This window comes from Limanda limanda, chromosome 23 (assembly GCF_963576545.1).
Source record: "Limanda limanda chromosome 23, fLimLim1.1, whole genome shotgun sequence".
NCBI classification, from domain to species: domain Eukaryota; kingdom Metazoa; phylum Chordata; class Actinopteri; order Pleuronectiformes; family Pleuronectidae; genus Limanda; species Limanda limanda.
The window spans coordinates 7766207-7788317 of record NC_083658.1 but is presented as its reverse complement, the minus strand read 5'-3'; the positions used below and the strand labels follow the sequence as shown (position 1 = coordinate 7788317).

General features: G+C 44.8%; 1 protein-coding gene across 1 annotated transcript in view; it reads right to left on the bottom strand.

Moving 5' to 3' along the window:
* Positions 1-256: 256 nt before the first annotated feature.
* The window catches only part of LOC132996639 (activin receptor type-2A-like), a 36266-nt gene continuing 14411 nt past the window's right edge, over positions 257-22111 (bottom strand). Inside the window, exons 2-11 of the mRNA XM_061066957.1 lie at positions 18712-18919; positions 17540-17673; positions 16143-16297; positions 6126-6269; positions 5828-5971; positions 2774-2919; positions 2559-2673; positions 2108-2246; positions 1884-2014; positions 257-1148 (exon numbers count right to left, since the gene is read on the bottom strand). Coding sequence (XP_060922940.1) covers positions 954-1148; positions 1884-2014; positions 2108-2246; positions 2559-2673; positions 2774-2919; positions 5828-5971; positions 6126-6269; positions 16143-16297; positions 17540-17673; positions 18712-18919 — 1511 coding nt within the window. The 3' untranslated portion in view covers positions 257-953. The remainder of the gene's footprint in view (positions 1149-1883; positions 2015-2107; positions 2247-2558; positions 2674-2773; positions 2920-5827; positions 5972-6125; positions 6270-16142; positions 16298-17539; positions 17674-18711; positions 18920-22111) is intronic.

The following is a 22111-nucleotide window of genomic DNA, read 5'->3' as shown; positions in this document are numbered from 1 at the left end:
GTGTGTATCAGCCGCTGTGTAAAACGAGGCTTCGCCCGCTCGCGCCATGGCCGACAGCAGATTGTTTGTCACGAGGAGCCCGAGGTTGTGGAGAAGTGTGAGCTTTGACTTGTGAACAGAGGGAGAGGGACTCATTTAAACTGTGTCCATCTGAACTGAGGTATACCTGGTTGAAGGAGGTTTATGGTTTTCTTTTTTTTTCTTAAACCGTCGTAATGCTTGAAAATGGACCCCCCCCCACCCTCCCCTCGCCCCTTTAAAATAAGCTCGATTACCAAGTTGTCTGGGTCCATAATACACTATGTACAGCAGCATTACACTATAAACATTCAGAAGCTGTTGCTTATTGGCAGAACGATAATCGTCTCTTCAAAAAAAAAAAAAAAAGAACGCACACAAGAAAACAGCAAATGTATTGAGAGCCGGGTCTTTTTTTTTCTTCTTTTTCTTTTTTACACTAAAATGCACTGAGAGTTCCGTGAAATTCCTCCGCAAGATCTTCTTCTCTCTCGCTCTCCGTAGAAAACCGAACGGAACGGGTCGCCCTCCTATGTATGCGTATGTATATAAAAAACAAGACATGGTAAAAGTGTTGAGCGCCGTCGTCCCAGCATGTCGGCTCTGTCACTCGGTGACTGCGTCCGTCATCGTAAATAACCTGAATCGTTTTTTTTTTGCTCGGCGTGAAGAGAGCTTTGACTGTTAAAATGTTTAAAATCTTTAGGCACACATATCAAAATGAGGTGGATATAAACTGATGTGGTGAGGCGGGCGCCGGGTGTTTCCTGAACGCGAGTAGCGGCCCGCACTTAAAGGAACAAAAAAAAACAAATCAAAAGGAAGAAAGTGAGGAAAAAAACCCACTACGCCAACCAACCAGGGTCGGCTGTCCATCCCCTCTTGGTGATCCGTGTTTTCTGCGAGCGCGTTCGTTGTGGCGTCTGATTGGCCGATCACAAGCTGGACTCCTTGGGCGGGAGGTCCACGTTGGTCACCATGGTGACGACGGTGACGATCTCCTCGGGGCCGATGGGGGGGGCTTGGCGCTGCATTTGGCCGATGCGCTCCTCGACGCAGCCGGCGGACAGGCGGGCCTCGGCCTCGTGGTCCCAGCAGTCCTCGATGGTTTCGCAGAGCATGGCCAGACCCTGAGGGGGGGGAAGCGGATCAGTGTTATGGCCAATCAGAGCGTCTTCGATGGATTTATCCTTTTGGTCTGGTCTGGGCTTTTAAAGGCATAACATTGTCCAGAGACGCTCAAAACCAAAAGAAATCTAATGCCAGCCTTCCTGATTCATGGAAAATCTGACCATGTTTGATTAATTTCCTCAGATTTAAACTTCAGTAATATACTCAATAACCTCCTATGATCATATAAATCACATTTCAGGTTTTATGCTACAATTTAAACGCTCAAAAGTTCAACAGTATTCCCTCACAGACACACGAACAGTGAGGACAGCCAACCAAATGCTGGCACATTTTTTTTTGTTTTGTTTGTTTTTTAGCTGTGGCTGATAGGTTTGACGACACTCATCAGCCACTTTGGCAGGTGACCAACCAAACATCTGTCGGCTGTTTAAAAGAAATATCCACGTGGTTGTTAAAATACTGGTGAGGACATCAACTTTGGGAGGAAAAATTGAGTAATACTCTTAATATTACAATACTATTACGTTGCGATTCTCCTTTTAAAGCAACATTATGGAACTTTTTGAAGTTAAAATAGCAGCTTGGACATTCGTTTGCTGGTTTTGCTGACTTGGAATTGGGAGAATGTTTCCTCTTATTCCCACTACTCATCTAACTTGAGTGAGGGGTTACGATCTGAATTATTCTGAAGTAATGCTGAAGTGTAGGTCAGATAAAAACACTTCTCTCACCGCGTGTTTCTGCCAGCAGTCTCGCAGGATGGGCCGCAGCTTCTTATGCACGACCACGTCCTGCATGTCCTCCAGAGACGGATGCTGCCCCGCCTCCTCCTCGAACGGGAGCATGTACTCATCCACGGGGCCTGTTCAAGAATCACACCAACAAAATGTGAAACCCGGAGCAACGCAACACACGGGGAGAACAGTGTTTTTATTGTGGATGCAGTCAGGCTCACCGTCGGCGGCTGTGCACCGCGACGCCAGCTCCCAGAGCACGAGGCCAAACGCGTACATGTCGATACGCAGGAAGGAGTCGCGCTGGAAGTTGATGGCGCCCTCCAGCACCTCGGGGGCCATGTAGCGCCGCGTTCCCACCTGCGGAGAACAAATTGGAGAAGTCATGACCCAGCTCGTGAACGGGCAGAGACGGCGTAAAGTGATGCTTGTTGCTGAGGGAGTTGTTGCTTAGTTTCCAGATTAACAACAAACAAAAACAGATCGACAAATCTGTTTAAATGACATGATTTCATAATTCTTTACAACAGTTTAGCTGAAAATGAGAGGGAACATTTATGTTTCCCCAATGCTAGATTTTTGCCAAACAGTGCCACCTATAGGTGCTCTAAGGGAAAAGGTAGGAAAGGGGGAAGAGTAGTAAATAATTGTACTTTCCACTGAAAATTGTACCTGTCCATGCGTGTCTCCCGCAGACTTTCCAGCCTCAAACTTCAGGGCAAGGCCAAAGTCAGCTATGCAGGCTGTCATATTATTCTTCAACAGCACATTCTTAGTCTTAATGTCCCTACGGAGCAAAAAGAAAAAAGGAAAACGCCTTCGGTGTTAGAAATCACTCGGGGCAGAGCTCCTCTGATCAGAATGTCTTGATCTGAATGCCGGCCAACCTGTGAGCAATGGAGGGTTTGTGTCCGTCCTTGTGCCCGGGGATATCCTCGTGGAGGTAGGCCAGGCCGCGGGCCGCCGACTGGGCCATGAGGCAGAGCTCGTTCCAGGTCAACACGTTGGCCTTCAGGTAGTCTGTCAGCGACCCCTGGAGAGAGAGAGCAGGAAGAAACACAGAGATGGCATTTAGAAAAGGGAACATTTAAGTTTTCTGATCTTTTTTTTTTTTTTTTGCATTGTTTAGAAAGACCTGATTTGCAACTTTAATGTGAACAAATAAGGTAATTCGTCTGTTTACGAATTAAAAGTTATCATAGGCAGTGAAAGGGACAGCTCCTACAGTTGTGTTTGGTAAAATTCAGTATTATCTCAGAACCGTCACTTATAACTGAAGGTCTTAACTTCCTGTTTTAAACTAACCCCATGATCCAGTCCAAAGTATGGGTTTCTTGCCTGTGCGGGACAATGTGGAACTTGTAGGTGTGGTTATCAGAGAGGAGGAATCGAGAATGGCCTTCTGGCGCTTTAAGTTCTTAGTTCACAGTGATAAATCAAATTTATCACCTGCTGGGTGTCCTCTTAAAACCACAGTGGAGCCCTTTTGTCATCTCTGTCAACAAGCCAACTTCCAGCAAAATCTACTGTTCACGCTGAATAACAGAGCTCTGATGAACGCTCTTCATTTATCTGCTTGCTGTTGTGCTTTGTCATGACTGCTCTGTAATCTGTTTTTATCGAGGGAAGGTTTCCTGAGCAGACAAGCTTTTTATGAGACCAGCTTACATTTTATACCGTTCTACTTCTTTACTTTACGGATCTAATTCAAAACAAATATTGCAGTTAAGAAATGTAGAAAATTGTGCATTTGCTTCGGATGTTTCAACCTCGATCCTATATACACCATCTTTGTTCTTGCATAACATACGTCAATATGGTACAAGGTCACTGCTGGCAAGGGGCCACGCAGATGTAGTTCACGTAGGTGACCACTAGAGGGAAGGCAGCTCCAGGAGATGTAGGGGAAAGATGCAATCAGATCAGTGTCTGTTTTTAGAAAAGATATTCCTTTGTGTGTGTGTTTGTGTGGGTACACAGTGTTCATTTCTTTTCAATTGTGAAAACTCAAGAGTCAAACCAGACCACATTCCTTTAAAAAGACATCCACTGACGTCTACTAATGTCCTCAGATTGTCCAAAATATGAAAAGATTCAAGTGCAGGGAGTTTTGAAAGAGGTGTGTATCCTTCAAGGCGAACCACTGCATGCTACAGATACTTCAAATCCTAACACTGGGCCGCTTAGATGCATTAAACAATGGAGCATGAATCAGCTGTCAAGGAAAACGCAATCGCTCATCTAGCTGCGGTACACAAGCTCCGATCCAGAGCCGAGCGGAAAGGTGTCTCGCACCGTGACACCTGCTTGGGAAGGAAAGGTCGAACTCCAAGTCATGAATCCTCTGAGGACTCACAAAATAATTACAGTACATGGCTGACAAGGCACTTAAACATGTTTCTGATATACTCCCAGTCATGTGACCCTTTCCTAGAACTCCTCTGGAACAAATTCCTTCAATGTCATTTCCACTTGGAGAGCTCTAACAAATCAGAGTAGCACTTTTAGACATGCTCCAGGGTTAAGTGGATTAGTGTAAGGGTTGTACTGCCGGGATAAAGCCTCTTAGCCACACCCACAACCTTTAATTTTTCAGCCTTTATTCACGCAGGGAGGGTTTCTTGAGGCACGCAGGGATAAATTCTGGGCCTGGCTTGGAAAATGGGACACAAAATAAATAAAAAATCAAGCAAGTGAAGTGTTCAAGTCACTCTCCACTTTGTCGGTAATGACCCTCAAAACACAGAGGGACCTCGAGCCCAGAACGCTACAAAACACTGTGTTTGAGGCGAACAAAGCTTCCTTCTCTGTATCAGCACGGCTTAATAACACAGCGTGAACCGGCTCTTAAGGCGCCAAACACAATCAATACAATGTGAAGGTTTCAGGGATGTTTTCTATCACATCGTGAGCTGCATGCCTGGGAGGCTTTTTAGTCCTGTGTGCAACATGCATGCAGGGCACACTGAGATGACTGCATCGCCGTGTTTACATGGAAACAACCGTGTAAACACAGCGATGTGGCGATACATGGACACAAAGAGCACAGTTAGTGGAGAAAAACAGGCAGGAAATCGGAGAATTGGTTCACACGCACTGTAGAAAGTGGAAGACTCTCTACCCAAACACTAATGTATCAGTTAGCCCATAATATGTATGCAATTTGACTTTTTTCTGAATTCATGTTCTATATATTTGGTTGTAGTTGTGTGTTCTTTTTATTTATAGGGATGTATTAAAAAAAAATCTATGGTTGGATTGCAAAATATCAAGGCTAGCAGTACTAAAGGAAATCCCGTGGGGGCAGTGTAGCCGATAGTTCAACCGAGACGACCATAGGACACGAGGTCCGGAATTTCCACAAAGGTGGAACTTTTTTCGAGGTGAGAGTTTGCAGGAGTTCAGGGACAAAGAACGGCGCATAAAGAAAACCTCCTCTGCCGTCACCACGTTTGTTTTCGTCAGAAACTCTCGAGTCTGTGCCGCCCTCAAGTGGATGTATCGCCTAACATTGGTTACAGCGTTTGAAACAGCCATATCGCTGCTTGTACGTAAAAGCAGCATTATTGGCCGTTAGGGATCATTTTTTTTAACTCCCTAATATTGATATTGGCACAGAAGAATCAGCCGGGCTCTTGTAATCAGTTACAGGAAAACATTTGGATACAGCTGGTCAGTAATCACATCTCTTCACTGAGATATTTTTTAAACCAGAGCAGGCCTTAATATTTTTTGGGACATGTGTCTCAGTTTTTTAAATCAGCTTTACTCGCATGTGCTGCTCAAGTGAAAAGGTTGGAATCTACAAAATATTAGTAGTTGATTTAGCCTAATGTAAAAATGTCATATTTAAAAGAGGCATGTAGGGATTTGATATTAGACTGCGTCAGAGAACTCAATAGCAGTAGCAGTTTGCTGATGTTGTGTATCCCGGATCGCACCTTGTCGTGGTAGGCGGTGATGAGCCACAGCTCCAGGTCCAGGTTATTGTTCCTCTTCTCCACGCCGATAAAGTGGAGGATGTTCTCGTGCTTCATGCCGTTCACGCTGAACATCTCGTACTCGTTCTGCCAAGACAGCTTGTCCTACACGAGAGCGGAGAGGGGGATACAGAGGTTATTTATGTGGAGCCTGCCCTTGAGGATGAAAAAAAAAGACCCAGACTGATTTAATCTATGATCTCAGACGTCAACCTTCAAATCTCCACACCTCAGTGGATGTAAAGTACGGCAACCTTACCTGGATCGGGAAGATCTTGACAGCCACGTAGTCGCTCAGCAGCTGGGCCTTCCACACGCAGCCGAAGCGCCCCCTGGCTTTCATCTCGATCAGCTGCAAGGGTTTGTGTCCCGTAATGGGAGACGGAGGTGAGGGACCGGGATCCTACAGAGCGAGGGTGAACAGAAAAAGGACATTGTTATTCTTTATTTTTTCAGAGCATTAAAATAGCATGGGCTTACACTGAAGGTGACCGGGCCTTTGGCTCAGCAACAGTGTGCCTGAGGAGCTCCGGGCCACCAGAATCAATATCATCTTCACGTCTTAAATCACACCTTACAACTTTCATTTATAGACTGGCTTTTTATGGGATGATGCTCTGCTGTTGTTCCTTTTCCCAACAAACAGGTTCAGCCTCTTCTGTTGCTGTGGTGCCTTCTTGTTTTTCTTTTTGACTTGCTTTATTTGTTTTATGGGTCTGCCGTTTACTTTATGGGATTGTTAAAGCACTTTGCGAAAAGACTGATTCAGGAAGTGCTGCAATTTCGCATTATTATTAATACTGGTAAGTTTTTTGGCAGCAAGGACAGAGCATACCAAGCAGGGTTTGGATTCATTCATTTAGATTCAAATTAAAAAACCCTCAGGGCTACATTTGCTCACATATTTGCTTAGTTTACTGAAGAGGGATTGGAACTGGAAGGTTGCCAGATTGAATCCAAGTGTATGCAGAGGAAAAGTACCTTGTGAGCAAGGCACATGGCGTGCAGGCTTTAACATGAAAGGATATGAAGTAGAGCTTAAGCACTGATTGAAATGAACAAACGGTTGAGTAAAAAAATATCATTTAGGCGTCATCGTGACAAACCCCGGTGGATCAAACCCCATGCGTGTGCAGTGCATTCATGCTAATCCCATATAAACAAAAGTGGACGCAAGGAGGCCGAGTGTTTCCAGGCCAAAGTATGTTAAACACAGCTGGTGATCAGGATTAAGCTGATCACTTTCACGTGTGACTTCACAGAGAAGGACAGAGGGCGAGTGAGGATAGAGAGAGACACGGAGAGAGAGAGAGGAGGAGAAGGGGGGGGGGGGAGGTTAGAAAGAGGCATGCAGTGAGGGAGTCACATTTCCAAAGGATAAAAGGTAGAGGAGAAAGACTAGCACATGACTGATGGCCTTTGATGAAACCAGATACGCTGCTGTAAAAATCTCGACTTCACTTCCGCGCCTCCACATCGCTGCTGTCAGGAAACAAGAAAAAAAAAACGCTCCCTCCCGACAATGACAGCAGCGTTCATGTTTTTACTTGAACTGAAGGCTTACAAGGTGCACGATAAGCTGCAGCAAGTTTCAGAACCCCGGGGCCCACAGGATCCACTCGCACACCGTGATAGTACATGAAAAGTGCAGGGTTGTCAATCCCAGTCTTTATTCCCGTCCCACCTGTGAAATGTCTCCCTTTTGAGCTGCGAGGTTTGCTCCTGATGTGAGGGACGGGGAGAACGATTTAATTGATGGGAAACGCACGCACGCACGGACGAGAGCGTTTCCGCACACAGAGATTACCGCTGTCGCTTAATTTACCGTTTTGGCACGCAACACGGGCGATATCCAATTCTTTCCTGCTGTGAAAAATGAGCTAAAGCGGCGCCACCAGGAAAAAGCCAAAGAGCTTTTAACTGCACGAGTGAAACAGTTTGAGAAGTGGCTTCGGATTCTGCTGCCTGTCCCAACAAGATTACTGTTGCTACAGAAGCATACTGTATATCATTGAGGAGTATTTATGAGTTTGAGATTTTATCAAGAGGAATTTTTATGTGTGGTCCTGAACTTTGGCCTTTGCCGCACGGAGACAGAAAAAAATGAAAAGAGAAAGTGTTTTAGATGCAAATAGATCTCACAGTTTGAGAATTAAAATCTCATCTCATTATAAAAAAAGTTCAATAAAACAGAATAAGGATTTTATATATAAAAATGGGGAAATATATTCGGAAAAATAAACAGAAGCTGATAATTATGCAGCCAAAGTTGCATCATATTTGTCTTTTAAAGCCAATAAAAACGTCTAAATTGCTGGAAAATATAATCTGAACCAAGTTTGCAGTATTTCAAATAAACAATCAAACTTTAATCCACTCTTATGTATTATTGAGGCTCCAGTAGTACAAATTACTGTAATACCACTTGCAGATTTCTGTTTATTCAACGAGACGATTTGCATGAATAAGGGGAAAAGTGTTTGTTGGTTTTTTTTGGAGGGGTGTAAATCCAGCGGAGAGTTTCCAACCCGGGCAGTGGCTGGGGGAGGAATGGAGGCTTTGAGTGGGAACTGCTGTGTTTACTTAAAAGCCTTTTCCCTCTGACGCAGAGCTGCGAGGCAGACCTGCTGTCTCCGCGCGCTCTCACACCGAGTGCCAGCCAAATGATGGGGAAAATTACCCATGATGCTGGCTGAGGTTGGATTACAGGGCAGCCCGGAATGCTCCCACGTTAGGACCCCGAACAAACATCTTCAAGAAACAAAATAAGGAATTTATAGCCGAGCTTCGATATATCTTCAAACAAAAAAGGACTAGACGTGTAGCTTTAAATCTGATTGGCTCACGACCAGGAAGAGTGCACTCCATTAAAGTTATATTGAGATCCTCACATCTGAAACTTACCGTCCACCTCGGCGAGGGACCCTTATTGATCTGCCTGCTAAAGTTGAAGGATTCGGTGCCCGGCGTGGCTGTAATTTCAGACCCTGCATGTGCTGCATCGGGCCAGCGCTGTTCAAGCTGCAGCAATAACTGACACTGAATGGACCGAGATCTGGTTTCCCTCACTTAATATCGCGGACAAAGCTGCAGCGGTGCGCAGGATAAAAAGTGAATACGTGTGAATATGTCACAACATAAGGAAGGAAGTGGAGTGGAGTGCTGCATCATGCATTTAAAAGGAAAACACAAAACAGGTCTGTCTTGAATTGAAGGGGATTTGTTGTGCTTTAACTTAGACCCGTAATAATTGAGAATAATAAGTCACTCAATTTTGTAATTTGCAGAGTTTGTATTCAACAATGGAGCTAATCCCTTTTTGCGAGATAAATTGAGGAAAATCAGCCGTTTCTCTCGGTCTAATCCGAGAAAGGTGGGCTGTGAATTTGCTCCCCGCTCTGCTTTAAGTGTGACAGTCAGCTTAAAATTCTTAATTACCGACACCACACGGTGACAAAAACAAAGTGCAACGGCGATGACTCAACTGCGACCTGAACACGGCGAGTACACAGAGAACTCTTGTGTCCCAAGTGCAATTAAATACGACAAGGAAGTGCAAGGGGAGGAATAATCAGAACGGTATGCCTGCAATCTGGAAATCTGGACACATGTCAATGACAATAAGGTGATACTTGTTGCTCAAGGTCTCTGTGTCAGGACTGTCCCAGAAAAGTGACAAAACAACAAAGCCGCGTGACGCACTTGTTATTTTATTCATGATTTATTGTGAATATTAATGTATTATTCAATGCTAGCAGCGTTATGTGTCAATTTATTATTTGACCTCATCGGTTTGTTAATTAAAGGATTTCCAAGCTGACCTTCATCAAGGTTAGACAACCGGCTGCTAACACTCACAGCTACAGGCAAATTAGAATCAACAGTTAACCTGAGCTGCATTTCTTTGTAGTACCCAGAGAGAACCTAACAACCAGGAGGTTTCGAACCCAGACCCTCCCAGCTGTGCTAACCGCTGCACCCCCACCCAATCTATTATTAGCAGGATTATTAGGGTTTGATTCGTGATCGAGATCAGACGTATATAAATTTGAGGATCATTCTACCATACACGTTCTCACAGAGAAAAATTGAAGTACATCTCTTTTTCTGGCTACTGCTAAAAGCAATTCATATTCTGATCACATAATAATTATAAGATCCACGGGGCTTCATAAAATCTACTTCTGTATGTAATGTCCTTAATGATTTGAAGTCATTCTATTCTGGTCAGGATGCGGTTAAGAAATCTCTAATGGCCGAGCTGTGTTATCTTTTCCTCTTCCATCCCTCTCCGCTGCGCGCTGTGAGAATGAAAGTCATTAGTGTGTCTGCACAAATGTCACCGGGACAAATTCCTGTGGATCTATTGAGCTCGGTGAAATATATGATACCTCCTCCGATCATGACGTGCATGACCAAATGATCATTGAAGGACTCTGGCGTGCTCAAAATGCCAGTGATGTTCAAGGGCACAATGCAAGTCTGAGATCAGGGTGAATTTCTGCACAGATACAGCGCCTGGCAACAGACATGACGGCGTTTGACCATGAGTTTGAGGTGAATGACGAGGATGGTGATTGATGGGTCTGTGGGTGACGGCCTGATTCTCAATCCCGGACCTGCTTAATGTTACCGATCACGTCGTCTTTATTACTTCTGCTGCCACGTTTAGAGGTAACTCTTATGACGGCGGCGTCTAAACACAAGTTATTGCGGGGACTCTTTTCTTTTTTCTTTTCTCTTTGTGCCTGGATTGTTTCTGGAAACTCTTTGTCCGCTTTCCGGGCTTTGGCCTGACGAGGCGGCGCGGCCCGGTCAGCTCAGGGCCTCCCTCGGGAGTCACCGGATCCCTTGTCCGATCACAGGGCGCCGTGGCCTCAAGCTGGGGCGCATTACACTTAGTCAGCAGACCACAGGAAGCAGGAAAACAGAATCTGCTGCTTCATGCCGTTCTTTCCAACCTGAACTATCTCCCGTGGCCTAATCGGGTTACGCCTTCATCTATTACATCTGAATGGGGTCCTTTCAACCTGGTCTGGTTTGTCTGGGCTTTATGCTGTAGATTAAGTGTGCAGAGATATAACAAAATCCATGGGCCAAGTTTAAGCTTTGGACAAAAAAAGGACAATGGGCAATTATTCTGGACTTAAGCCTCCAAAGAGGCATATCTTAAGATCTTGTGACCATATAACTTGAGGCCATGTCAAACTCAGAAAGTTGACATTACAAAGAGATAACCTGAATTCACAAAAGAACAGAGTCTAAACCCTCTCACAAAGTCTGGGGTTTATTTTTGCGAGCCAAACGCACATTTGCGGAGGCTTATGCTCCTCTCGTACTTAAGTAATTTACACTCTCTGACTTGAAAAATGTTCCAGGTAAGTGGCAGCGCTCCTGCTTATGCAAAAACGTATCCGCACTCCTCCTCAGTCTGCGTGTGAAATGGAAAAGCACGCCGCAGTTCAGCTTCGAACACCTCGTGCTTTGTCTCTGTGCATGAGAGCCATAGGTCTGGCAGATACATCTCTGGAAACTGGGTCACAGCACACACAATAAGTTACATAAACATCACAGATGGACATTCATACATACACAAAAAAATAAAAGAGAAGGGGGGGGGGGGGGGGCTGCATTCGGAGGCACGTTGGCCACTTTCCACCATGCACAATACATTTTCAGCAGGGAAGACAAAGAATAAGACATCCATCCATGCAGTAAACCCAAGCAGAAAAGAAAAAAAACAGACAAAAATGTGTTAGGAGCGGAGTAAACAAGACGCTGTCGAAAAAAAAGCAACAAAAGAACAAAATGGTGGTCTGAGATTAAGGGTGGAGAATTCTTAACAAGCTCTGAACCCAAAAAAGAGGGAGGGGAGGGGGTGGGTACGGGGGACTGGGACTAATAGTGTTTCAACTTCAGTTAAACTGCTCTTACCTCCACCATAATGTGAAAGGCGTGCTAGTCGAAAAAGGAACATAAGAAGCAAACAGAGAGATTATTGCTACTTTCTGTCGGTTAGTGGGTGGAATAGAGGCAGGTAAAAGCCCCCCCCCCCCGAGATGATGGGTCGTCCCAGGACAACGTTCTGTCTCCCACTCCAGACCAGCGCTTCCAGGGCTGTGGTTTGGGACCACAGGGCTGTCCGTTCATAAGCATGGCACCAAAAGGCAAGATGGTTTGTAATGAACGAAAAAGTGCCGTTAAGCAAAGCAACTGAAAACTGACTGAAAGATGTGTGGAAGAAGAAATGTTGTCTTGAGGGAAGTGAATGAAAGCCCCTCCGCCTGAGGACATGAACACAGACTGTTTAGACCTGTTTTTGCAAGTGCTGACACATGTTTGATACCCAAAGATGCTAAAAGCTTAACTTAACAAAAAGAACAAAAAAGAAAAACAAGGATTTCAATTTAAAACAGGAAATATGTGCTCAATAAAGAAGTGGTATCGACACATTTCTGTCGATATCAGATTTTTTTGTTTTCCGAAACCCAGCCAAACAAATGAAAGGGAAACAAAGCAAATTGAAGTCCGAGCTGAAGATGTTTAAAAGCAGAGCTCTTAATGGGAAAACTTTCCCAGTACATTTTCCCCTATAATATATCGATTTAATTGGCATTTCAAATGGCAGCACATGTTTAAGAAGTTTAAAAAAAACAGACTGAGCGTTGAAGCTGCGTCCAGACAAACAAGATGTAAGTAGCTTGATAATAAAACAAGTGATGAGACTTTGGTCAGAATCGATGATGAAAATAGGATCCACGTCAGAAAAAAAAGCCCAAAGGCCTGACTTGTGTTTAAGTGCTGCAGGTCTGTCCGTGTGAAAGCTGTGGGTCTGTGTACTCAGACAGAATCAATTCCAGTTTGCCTCCACTTCGCACCGTAGTGTGAATAATGGAGGCTTGGTGGCAAAAATGAAGCTGGTGATGGATCGCGGACATAATGGCGTAATGACGGCGTGCAATAAAGTTACTTTGCCGCAAAGATAATTTCCTGGGGCGTCACACTGGATATTTTTTCACCTGTGCGAAACAAAATCAAACACGCTTCATTTGGTGTAATAACTCAGGAGTTAGACGCAAACCGGTTTCACCGCCTCCAGTCGGCTCAAACAAAAGGCAGATTTCCTTCCCTCAGTGCTGTTCCTTATAATAAAATTACAGAGCTGCGATAATGTGCCGTTATTGATCATTACGTGGGAACAATAAAAATCATGAAGCCGGCGTGTTTTATTACCTTCAGTGAAAGACGAGACTAAATTGGGGATTGCTGAAAGTTTTCTGTGCATGTGATTCCCTTTGTGCTTCTAAATCTGATTATATAATTAATGTACGCACCTATTTATCTTTTCAATGTTTGAACCCTGGCTTATCTTATCTCACCCTATCGCGTATTTCCCCTTTACGCAACAGCAACTAGGTGTTTGATAAGAGACATTATAAAAATATTTCTCTGAAGCTAATGAGGTTAAGTTAACCCAAGATGCTTAGCTGCGTATATGTTTGGTATTCGTCTCTGGCTCTGTGCGGACTGCTGCTACTCGTTTGTGTCATAATCACACTCCCACTCCTTTTAATTAGAGATTTAGATTAACTGCGCACGGTGTGGTGGCAGAGCTCGGCCGTTTGAAAGGAGTCAGGGTTTTGTGTAGCTGCCTCGTGGATGTTGTTAGGGAAGAAGGGAGAAAGAATCAAATCTATTACCACCGACGTCTGTGATGAGCCATGGTAATGACTTCCCGTACGCGCAGGGCCAGCAACAGGTGCGGGCAATTTGCTACTGTCACATTAAAAATACATGAATATGTACAGAGCATTATGCACAGATGAAGATAAACAAGGATGATAAAGCAAAAAATTTAGACTGCTCTGCTGCCTATTTTTTGTTGTTGCACTACATATGTAAAACATCTAACAGGGTGTCATCAGGTTACAAAATTAAGACTTAAGACATTTTAAGACCCGTAATAATGCGATTTTACCCCTATCTCTCAAGAAGCCAAATTATAAAAGTGATGTTAATGTAATTATTCAATTATCATCCGACAAAGTGTTTTTATAACGCTAACGCAACAAATTGCAAGAAGCTGTCGACAATTTGTAAAGTGCCTTTGGGCAATACTTGCATTTCTTAAAGTAAACATGATTATTTTATTAATTCAGATTTTACAGTCTGGTAAAAAGAAAACTCAACTATTGCCTTCTATGCCTTTTAAGTTCTTATATAATAATATATTTCATCGCTGTTCCACATCCCAACGCAGTCACCTGTAAAAACAGAAGGTGTTTGTGTTGTGTTTCTACTCTCAACAGTGTCAGAGCTGCTAGAAGCTGTCCTCTGTGACTTTGCAGAAGTGAGCGCTTTGAGTGATTATCAGAGTCACCTCTGCTTCTTTCTATACAGCCTGAGGTGCAACACAAAAACACATTTTCCAATAAAAAGCTCTACTTCTGGACTCTGCACTGTATTCTCTCCACTTAACGGAGAAAACTGCATTTAATCAATTAAAACGACGTATGGATGCCAGAACAAATGTAGATAAACATTGCAGACGTGCTTGTTTTGGCTTCCTTTGGAAATTGCAGGCAAATGGGATTTAATTCATCACCTACTTGCAGCTAAGTTGACTTTTATAAATATATCCCGTTTCCTCTCGTGTCCTTGTACACCTACTAGCTCATGCACAAGCGCACTCGGCCCATTTGTTCCATCCTGTCTCTTCCATTCCATTCTATTCTCTTTGTGATTTTATCAATCTTTTAGCTGTTGTTTTTTTACCCCAGACTGTATCATGATTCATTATCTTATCCACTCTTCTTTGGCCATGATCTTGTTGTGCTTTCTGTGTTTATTTATGTATTTATTTATTTATGCGTTTCCAGGTAGGGCGGCTCACGAGCCTCTTAGTGGTGTTGTTTTTCAGATTGCACATTAGCATCCCTGATTGTATTGGGTCGGTGTCTTTTCTGTGTCTATTCTCTACTATACTTCATCACCCTGCAAAAATATAATAACGGAGTTGAGAGAATCGTACGTTTCTCCTCAATCCCACCCCCGCACTCCCCACCCACCCACCCACTCACCCACCACAAGCATCCTCTGAGGCAGAGCTGCGAGCATCTCTGTGTTTAGTTGTGTTTGCCTATATAAAGCCTCATCAATAATGCAGAGGCCCCTGACTCCTCTTCCATACGGTGGAGAGCTCTGCATGGCTTTCCTTTTCCCCTGCTGCCGAGCACCAGAGAACATAGCTGCGCTGCTGTCGGGTGAAAAAACGCCTCGTGATGCAACTGGCTGATTCAGGTGAAGACATGAGAAAAAAAAGCAGCGCTGGAAAAAAGTGTGGCTGCAGAGGAAGAGATGATTCTCTGAATAAGCAGCGTAATGAAAGGTGAAAGAGGTGGATCCAAACGCTGTTTTAACCTAATTGGCACTATACGCACTTAAAATGGATGTGTGCTTAAGAGCATCACTGACACATAATGAACTATGCCAATTCAAATCATCCCCAGACACTCTGGCGGTTTTAAAAGCGAGTCTTGAGATGTGTGTGGGCTCCAGAAGAGAGTCGTGGAAAAAAGGAAAAAGACAGAACTAGAGCTCCTCTTATCCTCCTATACAACTTTGAAAGGAGAAACTGAAAAAAGCAATTATCCCAACGCAAACTCTCCCCGCACAGTGTGTCCGTTCTGTTTGACCACAGCTCTGTCCCTCCGCAGCGAGGGGCAGGAAAGGCCAAGGCTGTTTCAGCTCACTGAGAAACCGGATCAGCGGCGAAGTTGAAGGTTTGTTGAATAGAGACGGCAGAGCCGAGTCTTCAATGCATCATACGGCAAACTTTAAACAATACGAGAGTTGTCTGTCGGGACCGACAAAAGAGCACTGACTCATGTAGGAAATAAATCGACCAGAGCAGAGGCAGACGTTTTCGGCAATAAATTATCTTTGATTATTTTTAACCCGATCGCTTTCAGTACATGGTTCCGCGAATACTGTTCTGCTTCTTACACACATAAACTTGGACTAATTTGGTTTTTTTTATTTTAAATTTTTTGTGAAGTGAGATTTTCTATTGTTGAACAGACAAAAAGAAGAAGAAACTCTTCACCGTTGACAGGTGAAATCTGGGAACATATTACAGCGATGAGCGTTGTGGACCAAAGACAGGAAGTGATCATGGATTTTTGTCAGAGTGTCAGCATCTGTATTTCATTTTTACTTGGAGAGTTTGAGAGATTGTTGCGTCTGACTTTCATTCTCTCACCCTAGGGAAACTTACATGTGTCGGGACGAGGGCGGCCGGGTAGGCCAGCTTGTGATGCCTCCACATCCAGAAAGAGAAGAGGACGACAGCCGCCAGGCCTACGATGGGGACCAGCGAGTAAAGGAGAGTGCTGAAGAGCTGGGGCTTCTGGGAAAATGGGTTGGAAGTGGCTGTGGGGAGAGAGCGGCGGAGAGAAGAGATACAAGTTAACAAGAAGTGGCTCGTGTTGATCGACACGGCAACAAGAGTAAAGCAATGACAAATCAGAAATTGTGGACACTGACGGAGAGAAAACACAACCTGGGGGGGGAAAAAGAAGACACAAAACAACATGCCCGATTGGCTTGACATTGTGCTACATCATCTCAGAGTGCAGCACTAACTCTGCTTACAGCTTACTGCCACTGTGCTTAGGGATCATATCAATGCACGCACGCACACGCGCGCACGCACAGACACACACACGCAGCAGGATTAGCAAATCCATCTCGTGACATAACGTAATCCGCCCGCCAAAAATAACAGAGCTCTGAACTGCATCCGACCCCTGCAAGAGTCGCTGGGTGACGTCTGCTGGCTCAGCCCGTCCTCCCATCACAAGGTGTGACAGTCTGATTCGGCAGTGCTGTCAGAGGGCCGCTGATCGGACGCCGAAAACACCACGGCCGCCCTCGGGGTGATGGTGGGAGAGAGGGGGGGGTGGAGAGAGGAAAGGAAGCATTGAGGGCCGCCGGGGCTGCACCAGCTGCACCATCACACTCTCAGGGTCTTTGTCAGATGTTTGATTTGCTCTACGGGGTGTCTCCAGGTTTCGGAAAGTCACATTTGAAGGGATAAAAAGAGACAGACCGGCCTGTCGGACAATTAAGTTGGAAAGCTGGGAGTGCAAGGACGAGAAAATCGCCGCCGGGCCGAGGTGGTGACATGTTCTTTCCTTTACCATCGTCAAACCGAGCAACACCTCAAGAGTTCTGCCAGTGTAAACTTTCCCGATTATTTATTTCTATGCTTGTTGCCTTTGCTGGCTTATTTCTTGTAGCCTGCAACTTACGATGCTGCTGTATTGTCAGGGTTTCTTTCCCGGTTAAATAAGGTGAGCCATGCGCTATATTGAGAGTCAGAGGGTTTCATAAAACCTCTTATACAGACTGCATGCGAACACTTTAGTTTACACCTAATTAGGTAATTGCAATTCAACAATTGAGTGTAATTCAGGTGACGACTTTTGGATTTTGTTTTATTTAGAGGTACAAACCTAAAAACCACAAAATCAATTAAGAAAGCAGACTTTAACTTGCATGTTCCAATACTATTTCCCTATCCTGATACCGTTTCTGATCAGGGGGACATTGCTGCGTGTGTGTGTGTGTGTGTTTGTTTATATGTGTGTGTGCACGTTGGACTGTACATACTGTAGGCGGTGGAATGCTGCTGGCCGATCTGCGGGTGCAGATCAGGGTTGTACAGGAACTTCTCGTTGCACATGTTGCCCTCGCAGCAGCAGAAGAAGACGTCGGGACTCTCCTTCTTCTCCACACACTCATTACTACAGGGGACAGGAAAGCAATTCATCAATGCAAGTGCGAGTAAGGAAACACACGTGAGCAGCCATTATCTGCATGTGCTCGCTGATAACAAACACACCTCTCCTTGCCTTCATTGAAGGAAGACACACAAACACTCTGGGCATACACACAGCTACACACAAACGCACACTACTTCCTCTCCATTCCCTCGCTGCCGCACAAGTCATGAAAAACAAACATTTATAAAATACCTCCTGCACATGCTGATAAACAAACTTGCATGCACAAGCACACATGTGCACTAACGCGCGCCCACACACACACATCCACTCTCTCTCTTTCCCAATCGCAGTCATCAGATAAAAGCCAAAGGAAGTGGCAGCCGCCCTCGACTTTCTCTGGACTCTCCAGGGAGGCGAGGCGGCGCCGTCTGAGCCGAGGTGCCCAAACTGAGCGGGCTGCAGAATCTACAGCAACGCAATCGCCCAGGAATCAAAAGAAAAAACCGGAGCAGAGCCGGCTGAAACCAGCATCTGATGCAAGGTTCATGTTCCGGCAAGAAGGAAAAAAAAGAACCACTTATTAATATCTGCTTACAGTCCAGGGTTTGGCCTCTCGGTTTGCGCACATCAGACGGAATCCATTTTTCAGTGGAGATCCGGGGGAGCAATTTAAATTCCATCTCTGCTGTATTTAAAAATGTAGCCTTGTACGAGCCAGTCAGATGGGGAAGCGCACAGAGGGACGAAGAACTGTGCTCAAGGTGATTTGCAAAGTATTTACAGCTGAGGCTTCCTCTGGATGTGCTGCCTTTGTCCCGTCTGAGAGACCTGCGCCGCTGCTTTGTCTCGGGACTCAATGCTCCGGTTTTTTTTAGGGAAGGATGTTTGTAATTAAAAAATAAAGCACAACAATTTTCACTTTCTTGCACTTGAGGGACAGATGAAAACGTAGGTAGTCTTTGATAATGGCTCAGGTTGGATCATTCTTGATATTTATATATATATTCCCCCTGACTTATTTGGCGATTGCTTTTAACGTGCCCGCTACACACGTACCTGTCGTAGCAGTTGACGTCGTCCAGCCAGCAGCCTTGCTTGACCACCTCCACGTTGCCGGACACGTTCTTCCACGTGGCGAAGCAGTGCCGCCGCTTGTCTTTGTCGCCGTAGCACGGTTCGATGCCGCTGCGGTTGGTGCGCTCCTTCTCCCAGCTGGAGTTGTAGTACGCGCACTCCTGAGTCTCCGAGCGTCCTAGGATGGCACCTGGAGAGGCAAAGACGACGTTGATTAAATGACTGTAAATGTAAAGGTCATTATGAAGAAAGTATGGATGCGTTTGTGACTTTTCCTGAAGGTTAAAAAGAACAATTTGTGTGAAATATTTTTCCAGGCACACACTGTGAGGGCGGTTTTGAGGATAATTTAGTTTGTTTCAAAGCGACATTTCTTTACAGCCTCAAAGTTTGCGAGACACGAAGTCGTACAAACAAAATAAAAACATTTCGGAAAATGAAAAAATCTACTTCTAAATGTCAACGCAGACATGAAAGATGAAAGTTCTTTTTTTAAAGACTAACAATAAAAACCAGCCAGGCATGACTGACAGAAATAAGGTCTCAGAGAAACAAACAGGCGAAGCAAGGAAACCTAAATCCTCGCCTTCTCTCACCGCCAAAATAAAGGGCGCTCTGGTTTCCTGCAGATGAATGCGAGCTGCAGGTTTTTTTCGCAAACCGATATCCAGAGAAGTGACGGCATGACAGCTTGTCAGTTAAGCTGCCACTTCTCATCACCTGTCGGGGGAGTCGGTCCGGTTTAGACCGCTGACAAGACTGGAAATAGTCGGCCTTGCTTGCTGTCTTCACGTGATTTTGTCCGAGCGCTATAGGCAACGTGTAGGACTGTTGACGCTGGGTCTCAGTCATCCATATGCATCAACTGGAGCTCAACACCATGGGAAATTTAATTTATTTTCTGCCGAGGCTCATACTGAACAGCCAGCTTACTCTGCTCCGGTGTGAAAATGTGACTTAACCCGTTTGTGGGAGAGACAGCGGTGCCATGCGTGGGTCAAACGATGTGAACTTCCTCAGGCTGTTTACATAAGGGTAAAAAGTTTTATGAAAAATCCAGTCGTGTTTCTCGGCGCCCGGAGACGAGATCATACGCCAGGTCTGAATACAGTAGGGAATGATGTCAAGTCAACTGGAGTTCATTTCAATTCCAATTGGAAGGGGGTCTCAAGTTTTTTTTTTTACATGATGTATTTTGGGCTCTTGTATGTGATTACTGCAGTTTGAGGTCTGTGATGAATCTATTTAGAGCTTGTCAGTCCAACAGGTTTGATAAACACCTCCTGGGCAGAGGTATCAGAGCTGTGAGTGTTTATTCCATTTATTTTTGTTTTATTCACTTAAACTATAATTTGCCCACTCTGCCAGGATTTGCACTCGATACCAGCTTTTTTATTTACTGTTGCTTTTAATGTCTCCAAAGTGCTCCATGATTTAACTGTAAAACGCAACAAATAAAGAATAATTCTCCGGTTGTATGTGATCGGTTACCCGCTCTCATCCGCCAGGGTCATAACAGAGTGTCCTGTCCGCCCTCACTGTGTCTCCGGTCGCCGCAGCTTCCAGAAATCAGGGCTTCGCTTGCATAATGGAGGCGAACTTCAGAAAGTAAGTCAAGAAATCATGTATTTTTCAATAAAATGGCTGCTTAAGTCAATCCAGTTAGCGCCAGCTCCCCAGCCATGTCTCTCCTCAGCGACAATAACAGCTGCGGATGGAGGCGAGAGAGGCTACTTCACTGGCAGGCGAGGTCACTGGGCCTCTTAGCGCCACTGACGGCATTTTCTCTCTCTCGTCAAATCCATTTCCCATGAAGCCCAGCTTCATGGGAAGTATTTCCCAGCAACAGGTGCGACTCCGAAACTGTTGCCTGCGAGAGCAAATGGCTGGAGCAAAGGCGGAGGGGAGGAAAATAGTCCGGGGCTGGCGAGTGAGCGGTGCCACAGAAAAGAAGCCACAGCACATTGAAAAACGCGAAAAAATTATTGGTTTAAAACAGAGCATTTGTATTTACATAGAAAACACATTTGCGATGAGTGGATCAAACTGTTATTACATATGTAAGCAAAAGAAAACAAGAAAGCCACAAAGTTGTGTTATAGTTAAAGTTGTGGAAAGAAATTTTGCCCGAACATGCACACAAACTTAAATAATGCCCCAAGGAAGATTACATCATCCGACATATGGTTCATGTGGTCTTCATTTCACTTCCCCCCTGCAGGCTCTGAAATGCCTCCCCTGCAAACACATCACATTCTAGATGTTTGAACTGTGCATTTAGTTTATGGAAATAAATAACTGCACCACGTGAAGAAAAGGAGCAAATTCTGCAAGCCTGACTCACTGCCTGAGCTGAGGAAAAGCAACATTAACTCTCCCTTTTTTTGTACGGCCGAAACCTTTGCCAAGATGCCCTCGAGTGAGACACTCAAAAGTGCAGAGATTAGGTGTGAAGGAGAGCTGCTGAAAAGGCCGGCCCTCCTGTCACAGCCGTGAAAATGCCTTAATGAAATACGCCTGAGAGAAAACACCGGTGAGAAAGAGAAAGAAAAAAAAAGGCCACAATTCAACTCAAGTGTTTGGTATGAGGCTTGCGAGGCTACCGTCATTCCTTTAGGCTGACGTAGGTCTCGAGTAATTTTCCAACCACATCTCGAGGCTGAGAAAATAGAGATGTTTTCTCTGTGGCCGCTGATGAACTGCAGATAATAAAGAAGTGGGCGGACAGATTCCCTGATGGCAACAAGAGATGAGAAAACACGTTTTTTTCCTATCCTCAATTGACCTACTACAGTTTTAATATCGCTGTACGATGATGTATACTAGGAGCGTGTTTCTATAAGATTTGTTTATCCACTCCGTCAGAAACTCCAGCTTATGAAAGATAAGTTGTAGTGCAACCGAGCTCCTATTAATCTTCCTGCATGGGCATGAATACATCATCCTGTCCATTTGCCTTCGAGGGGGCCGAAGGTGCTAATGATGGAGGTATGTTTTACCTCCGTCGTAGGTGAGCTCATTAGTAGCATCAGCCATGCTAACGCTGATCCCCCGCAGTGGCTGCGTCCGGGAGCTTTGCATACACATTTCCATTTTATCTGCGGTGATTCACTATGAATTCAGAAGCCGGACGAGCAGCGAGTTCCTGGATCGACTTCAGCACGAGTTCCTCATAATAATAACGTCTCTATCTAGCTTTCTAGGTTTGTGAAACTGAAACCGACACATTTTTGGGGCCCGTACAATACGATTTATTAGACTATGTATTGCTCCGGCTTTGGCCCCCTGAGAAAAGCACTGAATCAACTTGTTTTAAGTCCTTCAGTGGCTCGGACATAAAGTACACTATTTCTAAAAATGAATCTAAAGAGGAAAAGAGAAA